The sequence below is a fragment of the Macaca fascicularis genome, chromosome 6 (assembly GCF_037993035.2).
Source record: "Macaca fascicularis isolate 582-1 chromosome 6, T2T-MFA8v1.1".
NCBI lineage: Eukaryota > Metazoa > Chordata > Mammalia > Primates > Cercopithecidae > Macaca > Macaca fascicularis.
Genome location: NC_088380.1, coordinates 36,396,943 through 36,418,465, shown reverse-complemented (window position 1 = coordinate 36,418,465; position 21,523 = coordinate 36,396,943). Strand labels below are relative to the sequence as shown.

The window sequence follows — 21,523 nt, the reverse complement described above, 5'->3', positions numbered from 1 at the left end:
CTTCCTTGCCCCACTATTGTTCTGTCTCAGTCTCTTTTGCTGGTCCATCCTCCTTCTGTTTTCTACGTCTCTCTTAAAAGTTGATATGAGATCTGTCTCAGTTCTTTCCTTCACATTCTCCATACTCATGCTTCCAGTTGAGTTTCTACTGATGTTATTTCAGTGCCGTTGATACAGTGATGACTCCGGAAGCTATCCATATTTTTAGTCCTCTCTCTTGAACCCTGAAGCTGGGTTTGTGTGCAGCTCCTCTTGGATGTCTCCTAAGTACTACTTCAAAGTCAGTATGCTGTCAACTGACCTTCTCCCTTTTTGCTTCTTACCACCATCACCACCCTTCCCCCTCCCAACTAGTTCCAATTTTGTTTCCCTTTTATCCTTTCTCCATGCTGAAGCCTTAGAAAACTAAAATTTGATCAAAAATGTTTTCTTTGAATGCAGTCCAGACTCTTTATAAAAGCTTTAAAGACCCATTTGCTTTCCCTAAAATTTTATGTTACAAAAATACTCAGTCATCTATTATAGTATATTAAGTATTCATGATTACTTATAAACATATTTATCAGTGAGAAGAACTATTCATTAAAATTGAGATTCCCATATTTCTGGCATTTTGAGATTATATAGACATATCAGTTGTTTGGGTTTTTAATCATATTTTTTCTATCCATCTAGGATTCTCTTACCTTTTATGCAGTCATATGCAAGATCAGGAGGGTTTTCCATCACTGGAAAGATCAAAACTGCACTAATTGAGAATGCAATCTACTATGGTACCTATTTGCTGATTTTTGGAGCATTTTTAATTTATGTAGCTGTAAACCCACATTTACATTTAGAATGGTAAGAAAAGTAGTCTTCTTAACATTGCTTTAATGTATGTTTGCATTTTTAAAAATTCATTTTTAACTTCATATGTGCCGGTAAAAAGACATTTCATTGAGAAATGTATTGTTACATATTTTATGGATTTCCCTAAAAGAATATGTGAATAATCCATATTACTAAGAAAGAAAATATGGAATGACATCTTTAAATATAGATTTTAGGCAAAAGATTAATGATTAGTCTAATGGCTACATATTAAAATTAATAACCCTTATGATTTTTGGATAGAATTTCAAAATTTTTATATGATAAAATAACTGGTTTTATTTTTCATTGTTTTTTGTTTTGATTATAATTTGAGGGCATATTTGTTCTTAATGTTATCTTGGATTTAGATATTTCAATAAAATTGAAATCTGTTTTATACTTATGATTTCTAACATATGTGAAGGTCTACATCTGAAAATTTAGAAATAGATCAGCAGTGCTAGGTCTCACTATTGTATTCCTGAGATTTGCTAGGTCAGCAACACAAGTTAATTTGAAACATTTTCAGGCTTCTTTTGTTCAATATAGAAAAGGAAATCACCTAATGAAAAATGTTTCCTCTAGGAAAATATATACATATTATTGCCATGAATTAATTCTAGATGCTAATTTTAACACAATAGAAACAGTGTCTCCTGTGTTAAAGTCTATTTATGCAGTCACATTTTATCTTTCCATTAAAATGTACATATTATCTGTTATTTCCCTTTCTTAGGAACCAGCTTCAGACAATTGGGATAGCTGCTGCAAATACATGGGGTCTGTTTCTTCTTGTGTTGTTGTTGGGTTATGGCTTGGTGGAAATTCCTCGATCCTACTGGAATGGAGCAAAAAGGGGTTATCTACTTATGAAAACGTATTTTAAGGCAGCCAAACTGATGACAGAGAAAGCAGATGCAGAAGAGAATTTAGAAGATGCCATGGAGGTAAGCAAGTTTGAACCTTATAAGCAATAGTCACTAAGGCATGTGTATCCCCTTTTAGTCACTTTTGGTTTGTTGTTGTTAGTGCATTGATGGGCTTCAGATTGCAAAACTGGTGTTGTGCAGTCCTTCAGGATGTCTCATCCAGGATGACTTTTTAGCAGTTCAGCCTCATGATGTGTCTTGTCCATCTTCTGTCTGACAGGGATTCATGGAAAATATATTCAGTAGTGCAGGGCTATGCCTATTATTTTGAGGTAACTTTTAGTAGTACCCTCTTTTATTTTCAAAAGTCTCCCAGATTAAATGATAAATTGTATGGTTACCCTAACATAATAGAAGTGAGAATAATGACCAGAGGACACTTATTTCTGAAAGGTTAACCTAAGGTAATACCACCAATTCTGGAAACCTCTTTAAAGAACAATTTGCATGGGAGTTTGTATTGATAAGTTTTGTTTCCTATCTGTAATCTTAATAAGACACTTCATTTTACTCGATGACTTAACCCAGTTTCACAAAGTTATTGAAAGTATACCTTTCAATACTGTACATAAAAATATATAACAAATTATAAAATTTTTCTGTGTTAAATAAAAATTTTGTTATGGATTTAAAAAGATTATTGTAGTCACCTCACAGTTTTGCTCACCAGGGAAAATATGCTACTCCGCTGATGATACTCTCCAAATTAAAACTCCTTTTGAAGGCTTTTCAGTCATGTTAAAATAAACTCCAAAATGTTATAATGCAGCCTACAGAAAAATAATTTGGCCTATGTTTAGCTCTCCAGCTGTATCCCAAACCTCTGTCTTCTCACACTGGTCATCTTTGGTTTCTCAAACTTGCTAATGGTGATGAAATAATAAACAATTCTATAGACTTAATATTTACCTAACACTCAACTTTGGTTCCTCAAACTTAGCAATGGTGATAATTATAGTAAACAATTATATAGACTTACTGTTTGCCTAAGAGGGACTTTCTAAGCACTATACATATATTTAATTCCCATGACTTTATGATAGAGGTTTTTGTAAATCCCCATTCTATAAATGAAGAATATGAGGCACAGAGAGATTAAGTAACTTTCTCATGTCTACATGGCTGGGAAGTGATAAGAACCAGGCAGTCTTGCTTCTAACAGGGACTGACAAACTTTTTCTGTAAAGGGCCAGATAGTAAATATTTTAGGCTTTGTGTGCAATATCGTTTCTATCACAACTACTCTGTCCTTGTAGGATGAAAGCAGCCATAGCCAGTAAATAAATGAATGAGTGTGGGTGTGTTCCAGTATGAGAACAAGTAGTGGACTGAATTGATCTTGCTTGATGACCCTGTGCTTAATCATTACACACATTGTCTTTCTTTTCTATCTTTGAGCATGCTATTCCCAAACTATTATAATGCTCTTTTCAGCACTCTCTTCAGCTAATTCCTATTTCATTTTCAGGTCTTAACATAAATGAGAATTCTTCAGGGAAGCTTTATTAGCTTCCTAGAACTCCTGTAACAAAACTACCACAAACTGGGTGGCTTAAACAATAGAAAATATTGGCTCACAGTTCTGGAGACTAACGTTCAAGATTGAGGCATCTGCAGGGTTGGTTCCTTCTGAGGGCTCTAGGGAATATCTGTTCCATGTTTGTCTTCTAGCTTCTGGTGGTTTGCGATCTTTGGCATACCTTGACTTGTAGACCCCTGCCTTCATCTTCACATGGTGTTCTCCCTGTGTGCCTGTGTCCAAACTTCATTGTTTTGTAAGGACACCAGTTATATTGGATTAGAGTTCATCCCACTCCAGTATAACCTCATCTTAACTTAGCTAATTAAATCTGCAACAACCCTATTTCAAATAAGATCGCATGTTAAGATACTGGAGGTTAGGTCTCAGGGGACACAGTTCAACCCATAACATCTTCCCTGGTTGTCCAGACTCTTAAACACTCAGCAACCATTTTTTAAGTGAATGAATAAATGAACAAATGAATGTATACTGTGATTAGAAAATTTTATGTTGGCTTTGCAGCATTTATTCTCTACAGAACGTAAGAACTACAGCAGAAAATATTGATTTAAATGTAGGAGTGAGTCTATAAATAGTATTATTTAAATTGAAATGATTAAATTTCCTGTTATATTCAACATTCCTATGATGAATGTTATTACATCTTTTGAAAGAAGATAATTTATATTTGATAAATTTTACATTTATATTTGAAATTTTGAATTTTTTTAAAAAATTGAAATAGTTGAAAACTGATATTTCGATAAGATACTTACATTTGATAAAAGAAATTAATTTAAATTTAAATTTGATAGTATTCCATCCAAAAGTTGGTATTAAATTCAGTTGTTTCAGATTTGAGGAATTTGGATTTCACTAATTTATTCAACGTTCCTGCAAAAAAATAAACACAGGTATTATGTGAGTTATGGATTTTTCCCTAGATGAAACTTTGCTGTCTGAATAAAATAGATTTTGTTGTTGTTATTTTTAAATAGGAGCCCTCTGCTTAGACATAAGATGTGGAAAATTAAGGACCGGCATTGGTGACTTCTGTGCTATTTTAGTATAGTATTCTTAGGTTTTAAGCTGTGTAAGAAATTTTAGATAAGAAACCACTCTTTAAAAATGAATGTTTTGAAAATAGCAGTAGGTACACATAGACAGCAAGATAACTCTGAACCTCTTTCCATCAAAAACAATGCATGATTTCTCAGGTATGAATTTCTTTTTTGTTTGTTTTTCTGGGGTTTTAAAACATTTTTGTACATACTCATCACCTCAAGCATTTACTTTTCTTTATGTTACAAACAATCTGATTATTTTCATTTAGTTATTAAAATGTACAATTACATTATTGACTGTAGTCACCCTGTTCTATCAAACACTGGATATTATTCACTCTAGCTATATTTTTGTATCCATTACCATTCCCACTTCCCACCCTCCCTTCTACGCATAACCCCTCCCAGCCCCATAAATAAATGGGAACATGTGAAGTTTGTCTTTCTGTGCCTGACTTATTTCACTTAACATAGTGACCTCTAGCTCCACCCATATTATTGCAAATGACTGGATCTCATTCCGATTTAATGGCTGAATAGTCCTCTGTTGTGTATATGTACCACATTTTCTTTATCCATTCATATGTTGATGGACACTTAGGTTGCTTCTAAATCTTGGCTATTGTGAGTACCGCTGCAATAAACATAGGAGTACAGACATTTCTTTGATATAATGATTTTCTTGTTTTGGTTATATACCTAGCAGTGTAATTGCTGGAACACATAGTAGCTTTTTTTTTTTTTTTAATTTTTTTGAGGAGCCTGCAAACTGTTCTGCATAGTAGTTGTACTAATTTACATTACATTATTGCCTGTATTTTGGATAAAACCCATTTTAACCGGGGTGAGATGATATCTCATTGTAGCTTTGATTTACATCTTTTTGATGATTAGTGATTCAAAAATCAGTAGCATTTCTATATGTCAACAGCAAACAACCTGAAAAAGAAACCCCATTTACAATTGCTATAACACAAATAAAATATCAAGGAATTAGCCAAATAAGTGAAACATCTCTACAATGAAAACTCTAAAATGCCTGTTTTTGCCTGTTTGCCATTTATGTCTTTTTTTTTTTTTTGAGAAATTAAAATCTTTTGCCCATTTTTAATCAGATTATTACATTTTTTTTTTCTCGTGGAGTTGTTTGAATTCCTTATATATTGTGGTTATTAACCTCTTGTCAGAAAGATAGTTTACAAATACTTTCTCCTATTCTGTGGGTTATCGCTTCATTTTGTTGATAGTTTCCTTTGTGCAGAAGCTTTTTAACTTGAGTGATCCCATTTGTTCACTTTTGCTTTGATTGTCTGTGCTTATAGGTTATTACTGAAGAAATCTTTGCCCAGTCCAATATCCTGGAGAGTTTCTCCAATGTTTTCTTGTATTAGTTTCATAGTTTGAGTTCTTAGATTTAAGTCTTTAAATCATTTTGGTTTGAGTTTTATATATGGGGAGATATCTGGTCTAGTTTCATTCTTCTGCATATATCCAGTTTTCCAGTTTTCCTGGCACCATTTATTGAAGAGACTATCCTTTCCTCATCGTATGTTCTTGGAGCCCTTGTCAAAAATGAGTTCACTGTAGATGTATGGATTTATTTTGGGGTTCTCTATTCTGTACCATTGGTCTGTTTTTATCCTAACACCATGCTGTTTTGCTTATAGCTTTATTATGTAGTTTAAAGTCAGATAATGTGATTCCTCCAGTTTTGCACTTTTTACTTAAAATAGCTTTGGCAGTTGAGGATCTTTTGTGGTTCCATATAAATTTTAGGATTGTTTTTTCTATTTCTGTTAAGAATGTCATTGATATTTTGATAGAGATTGCATTGAAATTGTAGATTGCTTTCAGTAGTATGGACATTTTAACAATATTGATTATTCCAATCCATGAAAATGGAATACCTTTTTATTTTTTTGTGTTCTCTTCAATTCTTTGCATCAGTGTTTTATAGTTTTCATTGTAGAGATCTTTCACTTATTTGGCTAATTCCTTGGTATTTTGTTTGTGTTATAGAGATTGTAAATGCGATTTCTTTTTCAGATTGTTTGTGGTTGACATATAGAAATGCTACTGATTTTTGAATGTTGATTTTGTGTACTGCAGCTTTACAGAATTTGTTTATCCCTTCTAATAGTTTTTTGGTGGAGTTTTTAGGTTTTTCCAAATGTAAGATTTATCACCTGAAAACAAGGATAATTTGACTTCTTTCTTTCCAAGTTTGATGCCTTTTATATCTTTCTCTTGTCTGATTGCTTTACTTAGGACTTCCAGTACTATACTGAATAACAGTAGTGAAAGTGGGCATCCTTGTCTTGTTCTAGATCTTAAAGGAAAGGCTTTCAGTTTTTCCCCATTCAGTATGATACTAGCTGTGGGTCTGTCATATATGACTTTTATAGTGTTGAGGTATGTTCCCTGTATATTCAGGGATTTTTTGCGGTTTTTATCATAAAGGGATGTTGAATTTTGTCAGTGCTTTCTCAGCATCAATAGAAATGCTTATATGGTTTTTTTTCTTCACTCTATTAATATGATATATCACATTGATTGATTTCCATATGTCAAACCATTCTTGCATTCCTGGTATAAATCTGAATTGATCAGATGGATGACCTTTTCAACGTGTTCTTGAATTTGTTTTGCTAGTGTTTTGTTGAGGATTTTTTCATGAGTGTCCATTGGGGATATTGGCCTGCAGTTTTCTTTTTTTGATGTGTCTGTTTCTGATTTTGGAATCAGGGCAATACTGGCCTCATAGATTGAGTTTCGAAGTATCCCTCCTCCTCTGTTTGCCAGAATAGTTTGAGTAGGATTTGTGTTCTTTAAATGCTTGGTAAAATTCAGCAGTGAAACCATTGGGTCTTGGGCTTTTCTTTGCTGGAAGACTTTTTATTACAACTGTGATTTTATTACTTGTTGATCTGTTCAGGTTTTGGATTTCTTTCATGGTTTGATCTTGGTAAGTTGCATGTGTCTAGGAATTTGTCCATTTCTTCTAGGTTTTCCAATTTATTGGCATATAGTTGCTCATTAGAAGTCTCTAATTATCCTTTGAATTTCTGCAGTATCAGTTGTAATGTCTTTTTATCAATACAGCCACTCTGTGTCTTTAGATTGAAGAGTTTAGTTCATTTACATTCAGTGTTATTACTGATAAGTGAGGACTTACTCCTGCCATTCTGTTATTTGTTTTCTGGTTGTTTCGTGATATTCTCTTCTTTCCTTCCTTCCTGTCTTCCTTTTTGTGAAGGTGATTTTCTCTGGTGGTATGTTTTAACTTCTTGCTTCTTATTTTGTGTGTATCTGTTGTATGCTTTTTGGTTTGAGGTTACTTGAGGCTTGTGAGTAATATCTTATAGCCTGTTATTTTAAACTGATGACAGCTTGACATTGATTGCAAAAATAAACACAGAAAACTAATAAAAACTAGATTTCACTTCCTCCCTCTACTTTTAACTTTTTTTATATTTATGTATTATTATACTATCTGTGTCTTAAAAAGTTGTCATAGTTATTTTTCATTGGTTTGTCTCAAGATATGAGTAGTTTTCACACCACAGTTATAGTGTTAATAATATTCTTTGTTTTTCTGTGTACTTGCTATTACCAATGAGTTTTGTACCGTCAGATGATTTTTATTGCTCATCGATGTCCTTTTCTTTCAGACTGAAGAACTCCCTTTAACATTTATTATAGAACAGGACTGGTATGGATGAATTCGCTTAGCTTTTGTTTGTTTGAAAACGTTTATTTCTCTTTCATGTTTGAAGAATATTTTCACTGGATATGTTATTCTAGGATAAGTTGTTTTTTGTTTTTTGTTTTCTGTCAACATTTAAAATATATCCTGTCACTCTCCTGACCTGTAAGGTTTCCACTGAGAAGCCTATTGCCAGATGTATTGGAGCTTCATTATGTGTTATTTGTTTCTCTTCTCCTGCTGCTTTTAGGATCCTTTCTTTATCCTTGACCTTAGAGAATTTGATTATTAAATATCTTGAGATAGTCTTATTTGGGATAAATCTGCTTGGTGTTCTATAATCTTCTTGTGCTTGAATATTGATATCTTTAGGTTTGGGATGTTCTCTATTATTATCACTTTGAATAAACTTTCTACCCTTATCTCTCACTCTACCTCCTCTTTAAGGCCAGTATCTTTTAAATTTGGCCTTTTGAGGCTATTTTCTAGATTTTATAGACATTTGTCATTTCTTTTTTGTTATTTTTGTCTCCTCTAACCGTATTTTCAAATAGCCAAATTTTCAAGTGTCTTCTAGCTCACTGATTCTTTCTTCTGCATGATCAATTCTGCTGTTAAGATACTCTCATGCATTCTTCAATATGTCAATGCATTTTTCAACTCCAGAATTTCTGCTTGATTATTTTTAATTCTTTCAACAGCTTTGTTAAATTTACCTGATAGGATTCTGAATTCCTTCTCTGGGTTACCTTGAATTTTGTTGAGTTTCCTTGAAACAGCTATCTTGAATTCTGTGTCTGAAAGGGCACATATCTCTGTGTCTTCAGGATTGGCTCCTGGTGCCTTGTTATCTATTTTATTTAATTTCTTTGAGGCAGGGTCTCACTGTGTTCTTCAGGCTGGCATGATTGTGGCTCACTGTAGTCTCCACCTCCTGGGCTCAAGTCATCCTCTCACATCAGCCGTCCAAGTAGCTGGTGGCTGGTACTACAGGCACAAACCACCACACACAGCTAATTTTTGTATTTTTGTAGAGACAGCATTTCACTGTTGCCCAGGCTGTTCTCAAACTCCTGAGCTCAAGTGACATCCAGCCTCAGCCTCCCAAAGTGCTAGGATTATAGGAGTGAGCCACTGTGCTCGGCCCTGGTGCCTTATTTAGTTTGTTTGGTGAGGTCATGTTTTTCTGGATGGTCTTGATTCTTGTGAATGTTCATCGGTGTCCAGACATTGAAAAATTAGGTATTCTTTATAGTGTTTGCAGTGTGGGCTTATTTGTAGCCATCCTTCTTGGAAAAGCTTTCCAGGTATTTGAAGGGACTTGGGTATTGTAATCTAAGTTTTTGGTCACTGCAGCTGTATCTATATTAGGGGACACCAGAAACCCCATAATGCTGTGGTTCTTGCAGACTTGTAGATGTGTGCCACCTTGGTGGTCTTGGATAAGATCTGGAAGAATTCTCTGGAGCATCAGGCAGAGACTCTTGTTCCCTTCCCTTACTTTCTCCCGAACAACTGGAGTCTCTCTCTTTGTCCTGAGCTTCCTGGAGGTGGGAGAGGGGTGTCACAAGCACCCCTGTGGCCACCATCACTGGGACTGCACTAGGTTAGACCTGAAGTTATGGTACTGCATCTTGCCCAAGGCCCACGGTAACCACTGCCTAGCTACCGTCTATGTTTGCTCAAGGCCCTGGTCCTCTACAGTCAGCAGGTGGCAAAGCCCACCCAGCTTTTGTTCTTCCCTTCAGAGTGGCAAATTCTCCCTGAGTTGGGGTGTGTCCAGAGATGCCATCTGGGAGCCAGAGCCTGGAGCCAGAAACTATAGGAATCTACCTGTGGCTAAACTGGCACCCAAGCCACAAGACAAAGTCCTTCAAGGCCCAAGATCTCTTCAGTCAGCTTGTGGTGAATGCTGCCATGCCTGGGACTTTCCCTTCAGGGCACTGGACTCCTGTCTGGCCCAGCGAAGGTTCAACAATGCTGTCTAAGAGCCAAGTCCTGCAATCTGGGGCCCCAAGAGCCCACTTAGTACTATACCCAACAGTGGCTGAGGTTGTACCTTGTTTTTTGGTTTTTATGAAGGCACTTTTTTGTGTGGATAGTTGCTTAATTTGGTGTTCCTGTGAGGAGGACAATCAGTGGAGAATTCTGTTCAGCCATCTTGCTCCACCTCCTGTGTATGAATTTCTGTGGCCATATACTTCAAGGTATTTTGGGATTCTTTCTGCTTTTCTGAATATCTGGAAACTTATAAACTGAGGAGAAACGTATTTATCATTTAAAAAATACTATCTTCCTGCCATGTTAAGTGCTATGCAGAACTGGCCGGAATAGAAATTCCTATTCTACTGACTTTCTAGAGTAGAAAATTGGACAGAGTCCCTTACAGTATGTGGTAAATGTGGCATGAATGATAAAAAGAAAATGCTCTAGTATGGCGAGGTTATCACTACTGAATAACAGTCAAGAGGACGTGAAGGATAGCCTGGGCCTTGCAGAATGGGTAGAATTTTGATAGCTGATAACATTCCAGGCAGATATCAGGAAGTTTTAAAACCAAATTAATTTGAGCATGAAGTTTACATTGGAAAGATAAAGCTATATCTTGGCTTTGAATGCCATACTGAGAAGTCTAGTCATTTGACAGATAACAAAATTCAAACACTTTATTGGTAAATATTTTTTCAGCTATCCATTTAATCTCCCAAATGTAGTTAGTTTTATAAAAACTGTTTGGTATTTTTATGATATGTTTCTCTCTGAAACTGATATATGCATTTGTGTGTCTATTACCTTTCTTTGAAGCATTAATAAAACTTACAAACTATGTCAAATCATTCAAAAGGTATTTGCTAGATGGCCTAAAAGGTCACCTCTACCTTTTGTCATTTTTCTAGGTAGAGAATTTTAGGGAGGGAGAAACAGCTACTTATTTCCACTGAAAACTGCCTGTTAGCCTTCCTTCATGAATGTTGTCTAACCTGCTTAAAAAAGAATTTGATGAGACACAGTAATGAAAGAGCTCAAAGTTACATTGTTTTGTATAAAGAAAGCAAACAGTATATTTCACATACTTTCCATGCTTTATTAAAATTATGAACTTTTGAAGGAAGCCTAAATTTATAACAGATATAGCAAATGTTAATTGTTTCAGTACTTGTTTTTTAATATGGCTAAGTAAAGAAAAAAACATGATATTTCACATGTAATATATAAACAAATTATATAGTTCATATTCAAAGTATGATAAATTTGTGCTAACAAGTCAAGAAACTTTAAGGCAGCTTAGTAATGGAAAATAGATGTAATGATGCTTCCAGGTGACCTCTTAAAAACCCGAGTCTTATCTTGTCACTGTCATGTGTAGGCCTCACACATTAACCTCAAAATAAACCATGATTAAGGGCTTCTAGGATCACTTTGATCTTGCTCTTTCAGCCTGATCCAGTGCTATGCAGACCCTTAATCTCCCTTTCCCTATAATCACACTGGACTTTTTTCAGTCCCTTCAAGTAATGTGCTCACTTAGGCCTGGAGGCCTTTGTGTGTCCCATCCCTTTCTCTCAGCCAGGAATATTCTAGTCTCTCCCTTTGGTTGACTGACTTCTATATATTTGTTTCATCTCATTTTAAATAATCAGCTAATCAGAAAGTCTCCCACTCTACATTCTCCCCTCTCAGAGCACCTCGTAATTTTCTCTGACTGTAGTTTCCACATCATTTTTATTTATGTTTGTTTTTCTCATTAAGCTAAATTCCTTAACAGGAATAGTGTCTACTGGTACAGATTATTTATAAAGTATACATATTCTAAACTTCAATAGTTGTGAAATTACCTTTAAATAGATTGTATCACTTTTTACTGTGTATAGGAGGGCCTGTTTTCCCACAGTCTTACCTCTTTACATAATGTCAATTTTGAAAAAAAATTTATTTTTAAAATCTGTAACTGTTTTTAGTGAGCTCAAATATCTTTTTAGACATTTATTGGCCAATGGCATTTTTTCTGTGTTCCCATTTTTCTGTTGATTTGTAAGAGCTCATCACATATTAAGGATGAGTCTTTGTCATATAAATTATAAATATTTTTTCACAATTTTGTCTATGTGCTAGATGGCTTCTCTGCCTTGAGTTTTATATCCCTAAAAACCCTTCTCTACTCTGTGCCCCAGAATGTTCTTCTAAATATCCTGCTCAGTTCTCTTATGCTTTCCAGGCTGTGAACATGCTATTTCACCTGACTAAAACAGTGGTTTCAGCTTCTTAAAAATTTCATGAATATTATAGAATATTGTGATTCCTTAGGAACTACTGGTTCTAAAGAGTCTTCTCTTTAACCCTTTTATGCCTTTTATAATCAGAATTGCTTATTTATCGCATTACTGGACTGAAATTTTAAGACTGACAATTCCTTGTCTTCTCTCCCTGCCCTCTATAGGGATTATGGGGTCCTTACACCTAGTACAGTACTGGCAAATAGTGTGCTGTTTTGTTTGTTTTTAAATTATTCTATTTTTACATTTTTATTTATTTATTTAGAGACCAGGTTATGAGACTGGCTAATGTTTGTATTTTTGGTAGAGACGGGGTTTCACCATATTGCCAAAACTGGTCTTAAACTCTGGGACTCAAGTGATCTACCTGCCTTAGCCTCCCAAAGTGCTGGCATTGCAGGCCTGAGCCACTGTGCCCCGCCAGCAGATAGTGTGCTCCTCACAAGCAAGTATGGAGTTAATTAACCATGACTGCTCTAGAGTACTCTTATAGGAAGGACCTGGCACTTTGTGACATTTGTAGCCTTTTTTGCTTCCTCTGATTTTTCACTATATTTTAGATAATGAGATAATTGATCTTGATGAGTAAGCCAGAGGAATATAGCCCTGTTCTTTTAGGACCACAAAGTTTGTCTGATCTTTTGTGGACTTTTAAATAATGCTTATTCTTTTTTGTGCACCAAGTAATGAAGTGATGAGAGAGTGAATCTAAAAAGTAAGGAAAAGTTCAGGGTATGGAAATAGCTATTCAGTGACTTTGTATTTTTACTTGTGTTCTTAAGAACCTTTATTCATGTAATGCAAAGTAATTTGTGTTGAAGTTGAACTTGTGAGAAAATATATAGTACTTAATGCATTCTCATTTGGAATATGTGATCTGTAGAAATCAAAATATGTTTATTTATTTTACTGTTTTTATAGGAGGTTCGTAAAGTGAATGAAAGCATCAAATATAATCACCCATTGAGAAAATGTGTTGATACAATACTTAAAAAGGTAATGAAATCATTTTATCTGTTTCCTTTTGAAATACACACTTATATATTATACCAAAAGTACCAGAAAAGTATGAAAACAGCCTATAGCTGAGGTCTTAAACTCATTTTCATGGAAATATTAACCAAATACCATTTGTACTTGGAATTTTATTTTAATTACTGCAAGTTTAACACTAATTATTGGCAGTACTTTCTGTTGAAATATGGAGATAGAGGTTGACTAATATATAAGGATTGTCATGACAATGATGGAAATAAACCTTTAAACTGTCATTGTATATGTTCACTAAAGGCATATCTCCTGTAAAAATAAACTAAAGCCTCAGTAATATCTTACAATCAGCTACCTACACGTTATTTTACAAATATTTTCATTAATATATTCATGACATATATCATAAAATGAGTGATGTTAGCATAGGTATTTAGTAAACCATATAGTTAAGGTTTTGATGCATTGGTATTGAATTAGGGGTATTTATATACTTCCAAAAATGGTTATTTGCAGTTCCCCAACTGTCTTCTAAACCCACAGAATGATAGAAATATTTATTTTCCTATATTTTAAATCTGTTATACTGATTCTTGCCTAGTGTTCTGTTTGGCTAAGATAATATTCATTGGAATCACTTTTCTAACTATTTATCTCACATTTGCTACTTTTTGAGAACTACTAAGAGAGGTTAACTAAGTTGCCCAAGTTCATATAGGTAATAAATGAATAGTAGTATAGAAGATGACTTTAAATTCATGTATTTATTTCTCTGTGCTATGCCTTTCAAAAATTCAGCATCTTGGATTTGTCATGATTTTGCTTCATTCTTTAGCTAGAAAAATAATTTATCCTACTTAGAATAATCCTCTCAAATACTAGTTGCTTCCTGTAGGTAAGTTCCCCTGCCTATAGCCATCTATATCTATCTAGTATATATGAACACAAAGATTAATATTATAGAGGTGAGAAGAAACTCAGTACACCTTTTAAGACATTTTCAAGAAAATATCAGCAGATGAAGTCTAACTAGAGATGACAATAAAGTAGGAAGATGTTTTTGAAAAAATTAGAACTGCTCAAGAATGAAAGATTTTTAATAAAAATAAATTTTTATCTTTTTACAATTAAGATTTTTAAAAGTCTACTTTTTTTTTTTTTTTTTTTTTAGTGCCCTACAGAGTATCAGGAAAAAATGGGGAGAAACATGGATGATTATGAAGATTTTGATGAAAAGCATAATATTTACCCAAGTGAAAAAAGTCTGGTAAAACTGCATAAACAGGTAACTTTGTTAATTGTAAGTATTTTACTTAATGATGATTTTAATTAGACTTATAATCATTGCTCATATAAAAGGAATGTTTAGTGAATGTGTATTGAAACTTCCTTTCATCCTGTCCTTATTATTCTTTGAAATATTTTATCTCTGTGTATACCAGCAGGGGTACTATTGGCATTTGAGGAGGGAGAATTCTTCACTGAGCATAACTGTTACATTATATAAAACTGTTACATCATTTTAGAACCTTAATATTCTCAGCCTGACCCAGTAAATGCGCTAGCACTTTCCCGTTGTTGTGACAATCAAAACATGCTCCCTAGTGGAGAACTGAACCACTGTTGGATCAGAACACTGCCAGGTCTACCCCCATTCTCTTTTTTAGGTGATTTATTCAGTTCAGAGACACCGTCGAACTCAAGTACAATGGCAGATTCTTTTGGAACAAGCATTTTATCTAGAAGATGTAGCAAAAAATGAAACTAGTGCTACTCGTCAGTTTGTTCACACCTTTCAATCGCCAGAGCCAGAAAATCGATTTATCCAATATTTTTATAATCCTACATTTGGTATGTAATTTAATATAAATTTCAAACTGTAATGATGAAAAGTTGTCTGTAGAAAAAAATTATGTGTTTTCACCAATGCAAAATTTTGTACCATGTGATATTAAGTATCTGGTAACATTTCCCCAAAATAACTGTTTTACTTATCATATAACATATAATCATTAGTTTCCACTGTTACTTCACAAATAATAAAAATTCTATAAAAAATGTATACATCAAGCATATTTTGTATAATGCATAATGTATACAATTATGTATTGCTTAATGACTGGGATTACTCTGAGAAATGTGTTGTTAGGCAATTTCATCATTGCATGTGCATCATAGGGTACATACGAAACCTAGACGGTATAGCCCACTACACATTTAGGCAATATGGTATGGCTTATTACTTCTAGGCTACAAACCTATACAGTATGTCACTGTACTGAATAATGTAGGCAGTTGTAGCACAGTGGTAAGTATTTGTGTATATAAACATAGAAAAGATAATAGTAAAAATGCAGTATTGTAATTTTATGGGATCACCATTGTATATGCAGTCCATCATTGACTGGAATGTTCTTATGTGACACATGACTGTACTTAAAATAGTTAGAATTGTAAGTAATTTTACATCACAAGCTTGAGTCTCTTCTTCAGTCTTGACATACTACTGAAATATTCCCCTAAATAGTCCTCTTTGATTATTTACATTTATTAGTCTTATTATAAAACCTATACTCTGTAGTTATCATTTTTCTCCTTTTTGATAATTTATGGCAGTCCCTTCAAGTGTTGTCAAATTTAGTGTGAAGAAACTTAATGCAAGTACAAAAGTGTCACAGTATTAAAACTTCTATTTACCTTATTTATTCAAATAAATGGTTATATTCACTTGATTCTCCTTTGCATGTTTGGTTTTCAGTATGAAGACTTAATGGCTATAACAAACATCTCAGAAAACTTTAACAAAAATGCTTCGTAATTAAATGAAGGAATGATGTGGTATCTGTTTTCATTCATTCAACAAATATTTGGGTACATTAGTGCTATGTATTGTTGGGTGCTTGGTAGCTTGGTACATATCAATTTAAAAAGACAGAAATTCCTACCCTTGTGGAGTGAGGAAAACAGACAATAAACATATAAAGGTGTAAAGATGCTGAATAGGCAGTTGATTATAGAAATTGAAATTCAAGGGAGAAGTCTGAACTACAGATATGAATTAGAGTACCATCAATGTATAGTGAACCATGGGGTCAGGGTAAAATCAATAAAGAAGTATTGAGATAGAGAAAAGAGAAAAGTCTGAGGACCAAGTCTGAGGCACTCCAGAATTTAGAGATTAGGTGGATGAGAAGTAACCGGCAGAAAAGATTAGAAAAGGAGGGGCCAGTGAGACAGGAAAATTAGGACAATGAAGTGTTTTGAGGAAGAGAGTATATAAAGTACCTTTTCAAATGTTGCACATAGATTAAGGATCATAAATATTAAGACTTCACCATTGGATTTTAGAGAAGTGAGGGGAGAGGATAAAGAAACCTGACTGAAATTTAAAAGAAATAGGAAGAGGAGCAATTGGAGACAGACTAGAAAACTCTTAACAATGTTTTCCTTATAAAAGGAAACAGAGGAAAGGGGTAGTAGCTGACAGAGGATTGGGGGCATAGTCAAGAGAAATTATCACATGTAATTAGTAAATGATATAATAGAATTTGAGGCCAGGCACGGTGGTTCACACCTGTAATCCCAGCACTCTGGGAGGCCGAGGTGGGCAGATCACAAGGTCAAGAGATTGAGACCATCCTGGCCAACATGGTGAAAACCCTTCTCTATTAAAAATACGAAAATTAGCTGGGCGTGGTGGCACATGCCTGTAGTCCCAGCTACTTGGGAGGCTGAGGCAGGAGAATCGCTTGAACCCGGGAGGCGGAGGTTGCAGTGAGCCGAGATTGTGCCACTGCACTCCAGTCTGGCAACAGAGTGAGACTTGGTCTCAAATAAAAGAAAAAAAAAAAAAGAGATGAGGTAAGAAATAGTGAACAATGAAGAGAATGGTGGAGGTAAGGCACAGATGTAACTAGCTGAGAAGTTGTAGTGGTAGAAACTTGGGAAAATTCTCCTCTGATCGCTTTGTTTTCTCAATGAAATGTGGAGAGTAAGTATAGAAGAGGAGATTTTAGAGATTTGAGGAGGGAAGAGAAGGTGCAAAATAGTTACCTAGCAGAGTGGGCATCGGAGAAGATTGGCAAATTATAGTAGGCTAGCGAGACAGTACTGAGGACCCACTTGAAGCTAGTGATTAAGAATTTAAAGTGAGGCCAGTCAACGAGGTTGGGTGTCTTTCTCCTGCAGTGTGCAGCTGTGTGGATGCAGGCTCAGAGTAGCCAGGGAGTTGGATTTAACTAGGTGTGGTTTAGCTTAACAGGTACAGTGGAGCAAAATGGGGCAAAGTAAGTGTGATACTGTCCTCAAAGACTGGAATCTGAGCTGCATGAGGAAGGAAGGGCATCAAAGTGTTAAATAACAGTAGAAATGTGATAGAATAAATTGATTTTTCGTCCAGCTATGGCCAGTCAGTGGAGTTGAAATACTGTACTAGATGAAGGTATTGTTTGGAGACAAGGATGCTGGAATGCGATTATATGGAAGGGCTGGAGATGCTGATAATAAAAGGTTTAAGCATCACTGTAGCAACAAGTAATTGAGGTAGGATGGAGGGAAAGTTTATTAGAGAGGAGGTCAAGGAAATGAGAGACAAGGGTATTGAAAGGGGAATCATTTATGTGGGTATTGAAATCACTAGGAATTATGATAAGAGGAAAGTTGTAAAGAATTACAGTGAACCAGAAGCTCAACTATTCAATAAATGAAGTAAAAATACAGCTTTTTAATTTATTGAGCTTTCTTTTTTAAATTTTTCTTTATACCTAAATTCAGACTTAAAACCAAAATGGTGCTGAGTGTGGTGGCTTACACCTGTAATCCTAACACTTTGGGAGGCTAAGGTGGGTGGATCACGAGGTCAGGAGATCGAGACCATCCTGCCTAACACAGTGAAACACCATCTCTACTAAAAATACAAAAAATTAGCTGGACGTGATAGCACGCATCTAATAAAAATACAAAAAATTAGCTGGGCGTGGTGGCACTCGCCTGTAGTTCCAGCTATTTGGGAGGCTGAAGCAGGAGAATTGCTTGAACCCTGGAGTCAGAGGTTGCAGTGAGCCGAGATCACACCACTGCACTCCAGCCTGGGCAACAGAGCAAGACTCTGTCTCAAAACAAAATAAGATAAAACAAAACAGTACAAAATATTCCCATATACCCTTCAACTAGGCTCTCCAATGTTAACATTTTGCCATATTGATTTGCTTTATCTGTATGTATTTTTTCTTACTATTTTAGAGTTGTATCCAGACATGGTGCCTCCTTGTTCCTAAATGTTTCTGTGTATACTTTCTAAAAATAAAGATATTTTCTTACATAGGCAAATACAGCCATCAAAATAAAAAATTAATATTTATACTGTACTATTATTTACAGACCTTATTCAGATTTTGCTATAATTATCCCAATAATATTTTTTGTAAAAAATCCCAGATCATGCATCGCATTCAGTTGTTAATGTCTCCTTAGTTTCCTCTCATCTGACACAGTTTCTCAGTCTTTGTGTTTTATGATATATCAGAAAATGTTTTTGGGGGTATAGGCCAGTTTTTTGTTGAATGTCCCTGAATTTGATGTTTCTTTAAAATTAGATGCAGGTTCTGCATTTTTCGTAAGAATACCACAGCAGCAATGTCATGTTCCTATCAGTACATCACAACAGGAGGCACACGATGTCAGTTTGTCCCATCATGGGTGATCATCTGGTTAGGGTGGTATCTGCCTGGTTTCTCTGCCATTAAATTGTTGTTTTTCTCTTTGAAATTAAGTATCTTATTGGGAGATATTTTGAAACAATGTAAATACCCCATTACTCTTTTATAGTTTTCCTAATCATTTTTTTCTTTTATCTTCTAGAATGGTACTGGGAATGTCTTTTGCGACCATGGTTTTACAAGATACTTGCTGTGGTTCTGTCCATCTTCTCCGTGATTGTTGTGTGGTCAGAGTGCACATTCTTTAGCACTACTCCTGTCTTATCCCTCTTTGCGGTCTTCATACAGCTGGCAGAAAAAACATATAATTATATTTATATCGAGGTCAGTTTATTTTGTGTCTGTCATAAATAGATGTCACTTCGTAGTATAATCCTTAACTATTTCCTCCATGTATTTCTTCTAGTAAAAATGAAAGCCTTGAAGTTTTCTGCAGTGTTGTTATTCATACTTCCAGAAATGTGCTTCATTATTTTACCCACGCTATAGAAACTAATAACTCTTTGAGGAGAGATGAAAAGTTGCAAGGTAGTGCAAAAATCTGAGAATCTTTTTTTTTTTTTTTTTTTTTTTTTGGAGGCAGAATGTTGCTCTGTCACCCAAGTTGGAGTGTGGTGGCGTGAACATGGCTCACTGCAGCCTCGATTTTCCAGGCTCAAGAGATCCTCTCACTTTAGCCTCCCAAGTAGCTGGGCCTACAGCCATGCACCACCATCCCCTGCTAATTTTTGTATTTTTTTGTAGAGTCAGGGTTTGCCATGTTGCCCAGGCTGGTCTGGAACTCTTGCACTCAAGTGATCCTCCTGCTTCAGCCTCCCAAATTGCTGGGATTATAGACGTGAACCATCACACTTGGCCCTGGGAATACTTTGATTATATTTATGCCAGTAAAGCTACATAACTTGTAGTCCTCATGTGAGGAGTTGCCAAGGGAATAGGAAAACGTGCTCACATTAGAAGGTAGATTCGAAACTTTTGGATCTAGGATGTTAAACAGTTTGAAATGTAGGTTTTTTCATAATCTTAATGGGTGATTTAAAAATTCTCTATTACTGTATTTCAATTATAGAGCATCAATAAATGTTAGAAATGGAGGCTAGACTGGGCATGGTGGCTGTAATCCCAGCTCTTTGGGAGGCAGAGGCGGGTGGATGTTTGAGACCAGCATGGCAAACATGGTGAAACTCTGTCTCTACTAAAAATACAAAAATTAGCCGGGCATGGTGGCACATGCCTGTAATCCCAGCTACTCAGGAGGCTGAGGCAGGAAAATCACTTGAACCCAGAAGGTAGAGGTTTCAGTGAGCCGAGTTTGCACCACTGCACTCCAGCCTGGGCTACAGGGCCGAGACTCCGTCTCAAAAAAAAAGAAAAAAAAAAATGAAGGATAATGCTTGTAATTGTTAAGTGCTAAAGTCTGTTTGTTTTAAACAAACTGCTTTGTTTTTGTTTTTTTCCAGATTGCTTGCTTCCTTTCCATCTTCTTCCTGAGTATCTGTGTTTATTCTACTGTGTTCAGGATTCGTGTATTTAACTATTATTACTTGGCTTCACATCACCAGACTGATGCTTATAGCCTTCTTTTCAGTGGCATGTAAGTCGGATTATGTTTAGAAACAAGAGAAATGTCATCAATGAGTGTATTCTTACAGATCTTTTATTTTTGCTTACAGGTGTTCCGCTAACATCTATATTTCTATCAGCTAATTGATTAGGTTTAAATATTAAATAGATGTTTGTTGATTGCCAGCTAACTCCTGCTTGAGTTTTAAGGTTAAAGTAGGTGTGCTGGGTTAGGCTAGAAGGCAGAAGAAACATACTTAGTGAGCCTGGATTTACCAACCAGAGATTAGCAAGTAGTAGAAACAATGGAGAGTTTAGAGACTAAGTCAGACCTAGCTGGTGTCCTAAGATTCAGTGGTCTGTCACTGAGTTGAGGAGGACTGAGAAAACCAACAAGAACAATTTTCCTGAGGAATTTAGAGAAGATTTAGAGAGATATCTTCAAGTTGGGTGAGATTGTACAATCTATTAGTTGTTCTTATTGTTAAATGAGGTATTTATAAAGGATGAACTTAGATAATTTTGTAGAGGAGTTGACATCTAAAGTATTTTTAAGCATCTTTTTTGTTGTTTTTCAAATAATTATGGACTCACAGGAAGTTGCAAATATAGTACAAAAAGTCCTATGTAACCTTCACTCTACCCCCAGTGATATCAAAACCGGGAAATGAGAGTAAAACATTACTGTTAACTATATACTACAGACTTTAGTTCTCACCATCTTTTTAATCCTTCATTCATTTGTGTGTGTGTGTGTGTATGGATTCCTGTAGGCACCAACACAATCAAGATTCAGAACAGTTCTGTCACCACAAAAGAATTCTCTCATATTATGTTTTTTTTTTTATTCATACCCACACTTTATTCTCCCCAGCCCCAATTATCCAAGTGGGTTTGTAAGGC

At 35.2% G+C, this 21,523-nt stretch overlaps 1 protein-coding gene across 6 annotated transcripts in view; it reads left to right on the top strand.

Annotated features, from left to right (window-relative positions):
* Positions 1-21,523, top strand: part of LMBRD2 (LMBR1 domain containing 2) — a 60,817-nt gene that overhangs the window by 22,300 nt on the left and 16,994 nt on the right. For 3 of the 6 annotated variants that reach the window (XM_005556724.5, XM_073993293.1, XM_073993295.1), the window contains 7 exons: positions 676-843; positions 1,592-1,802; positions 13,272-13,346; positions 14,512-14,625; positions 15,008-15,191; positions 19,200-19,381; positions 20,518-20,651. In XM_005556724.5, the coding sequence (XP_005556781.1) occupies positions 676-843; positions 1,592-1,802; positions 13,272-13,346; positions 14,512-14,625; positions 15,008-15,191; positions 19,200-19,381; positions 20,518-20,651 (1,068 nt within the window). Of the gene's footprint in view, positions 1-675; positions 844-1,591; positions 1,803-13,271; positions 13,347-14,511; positions 14,641-15,007; positions 15,192-19,199; positions 19,382-20,517; positions 20,652-21,523 lie in introns of all 6 variants that reach the window. The other 3 variants (XM_045393617.2, XM_065546156.1, XM_073993294.1) reach the window with 1 other exon arrangement.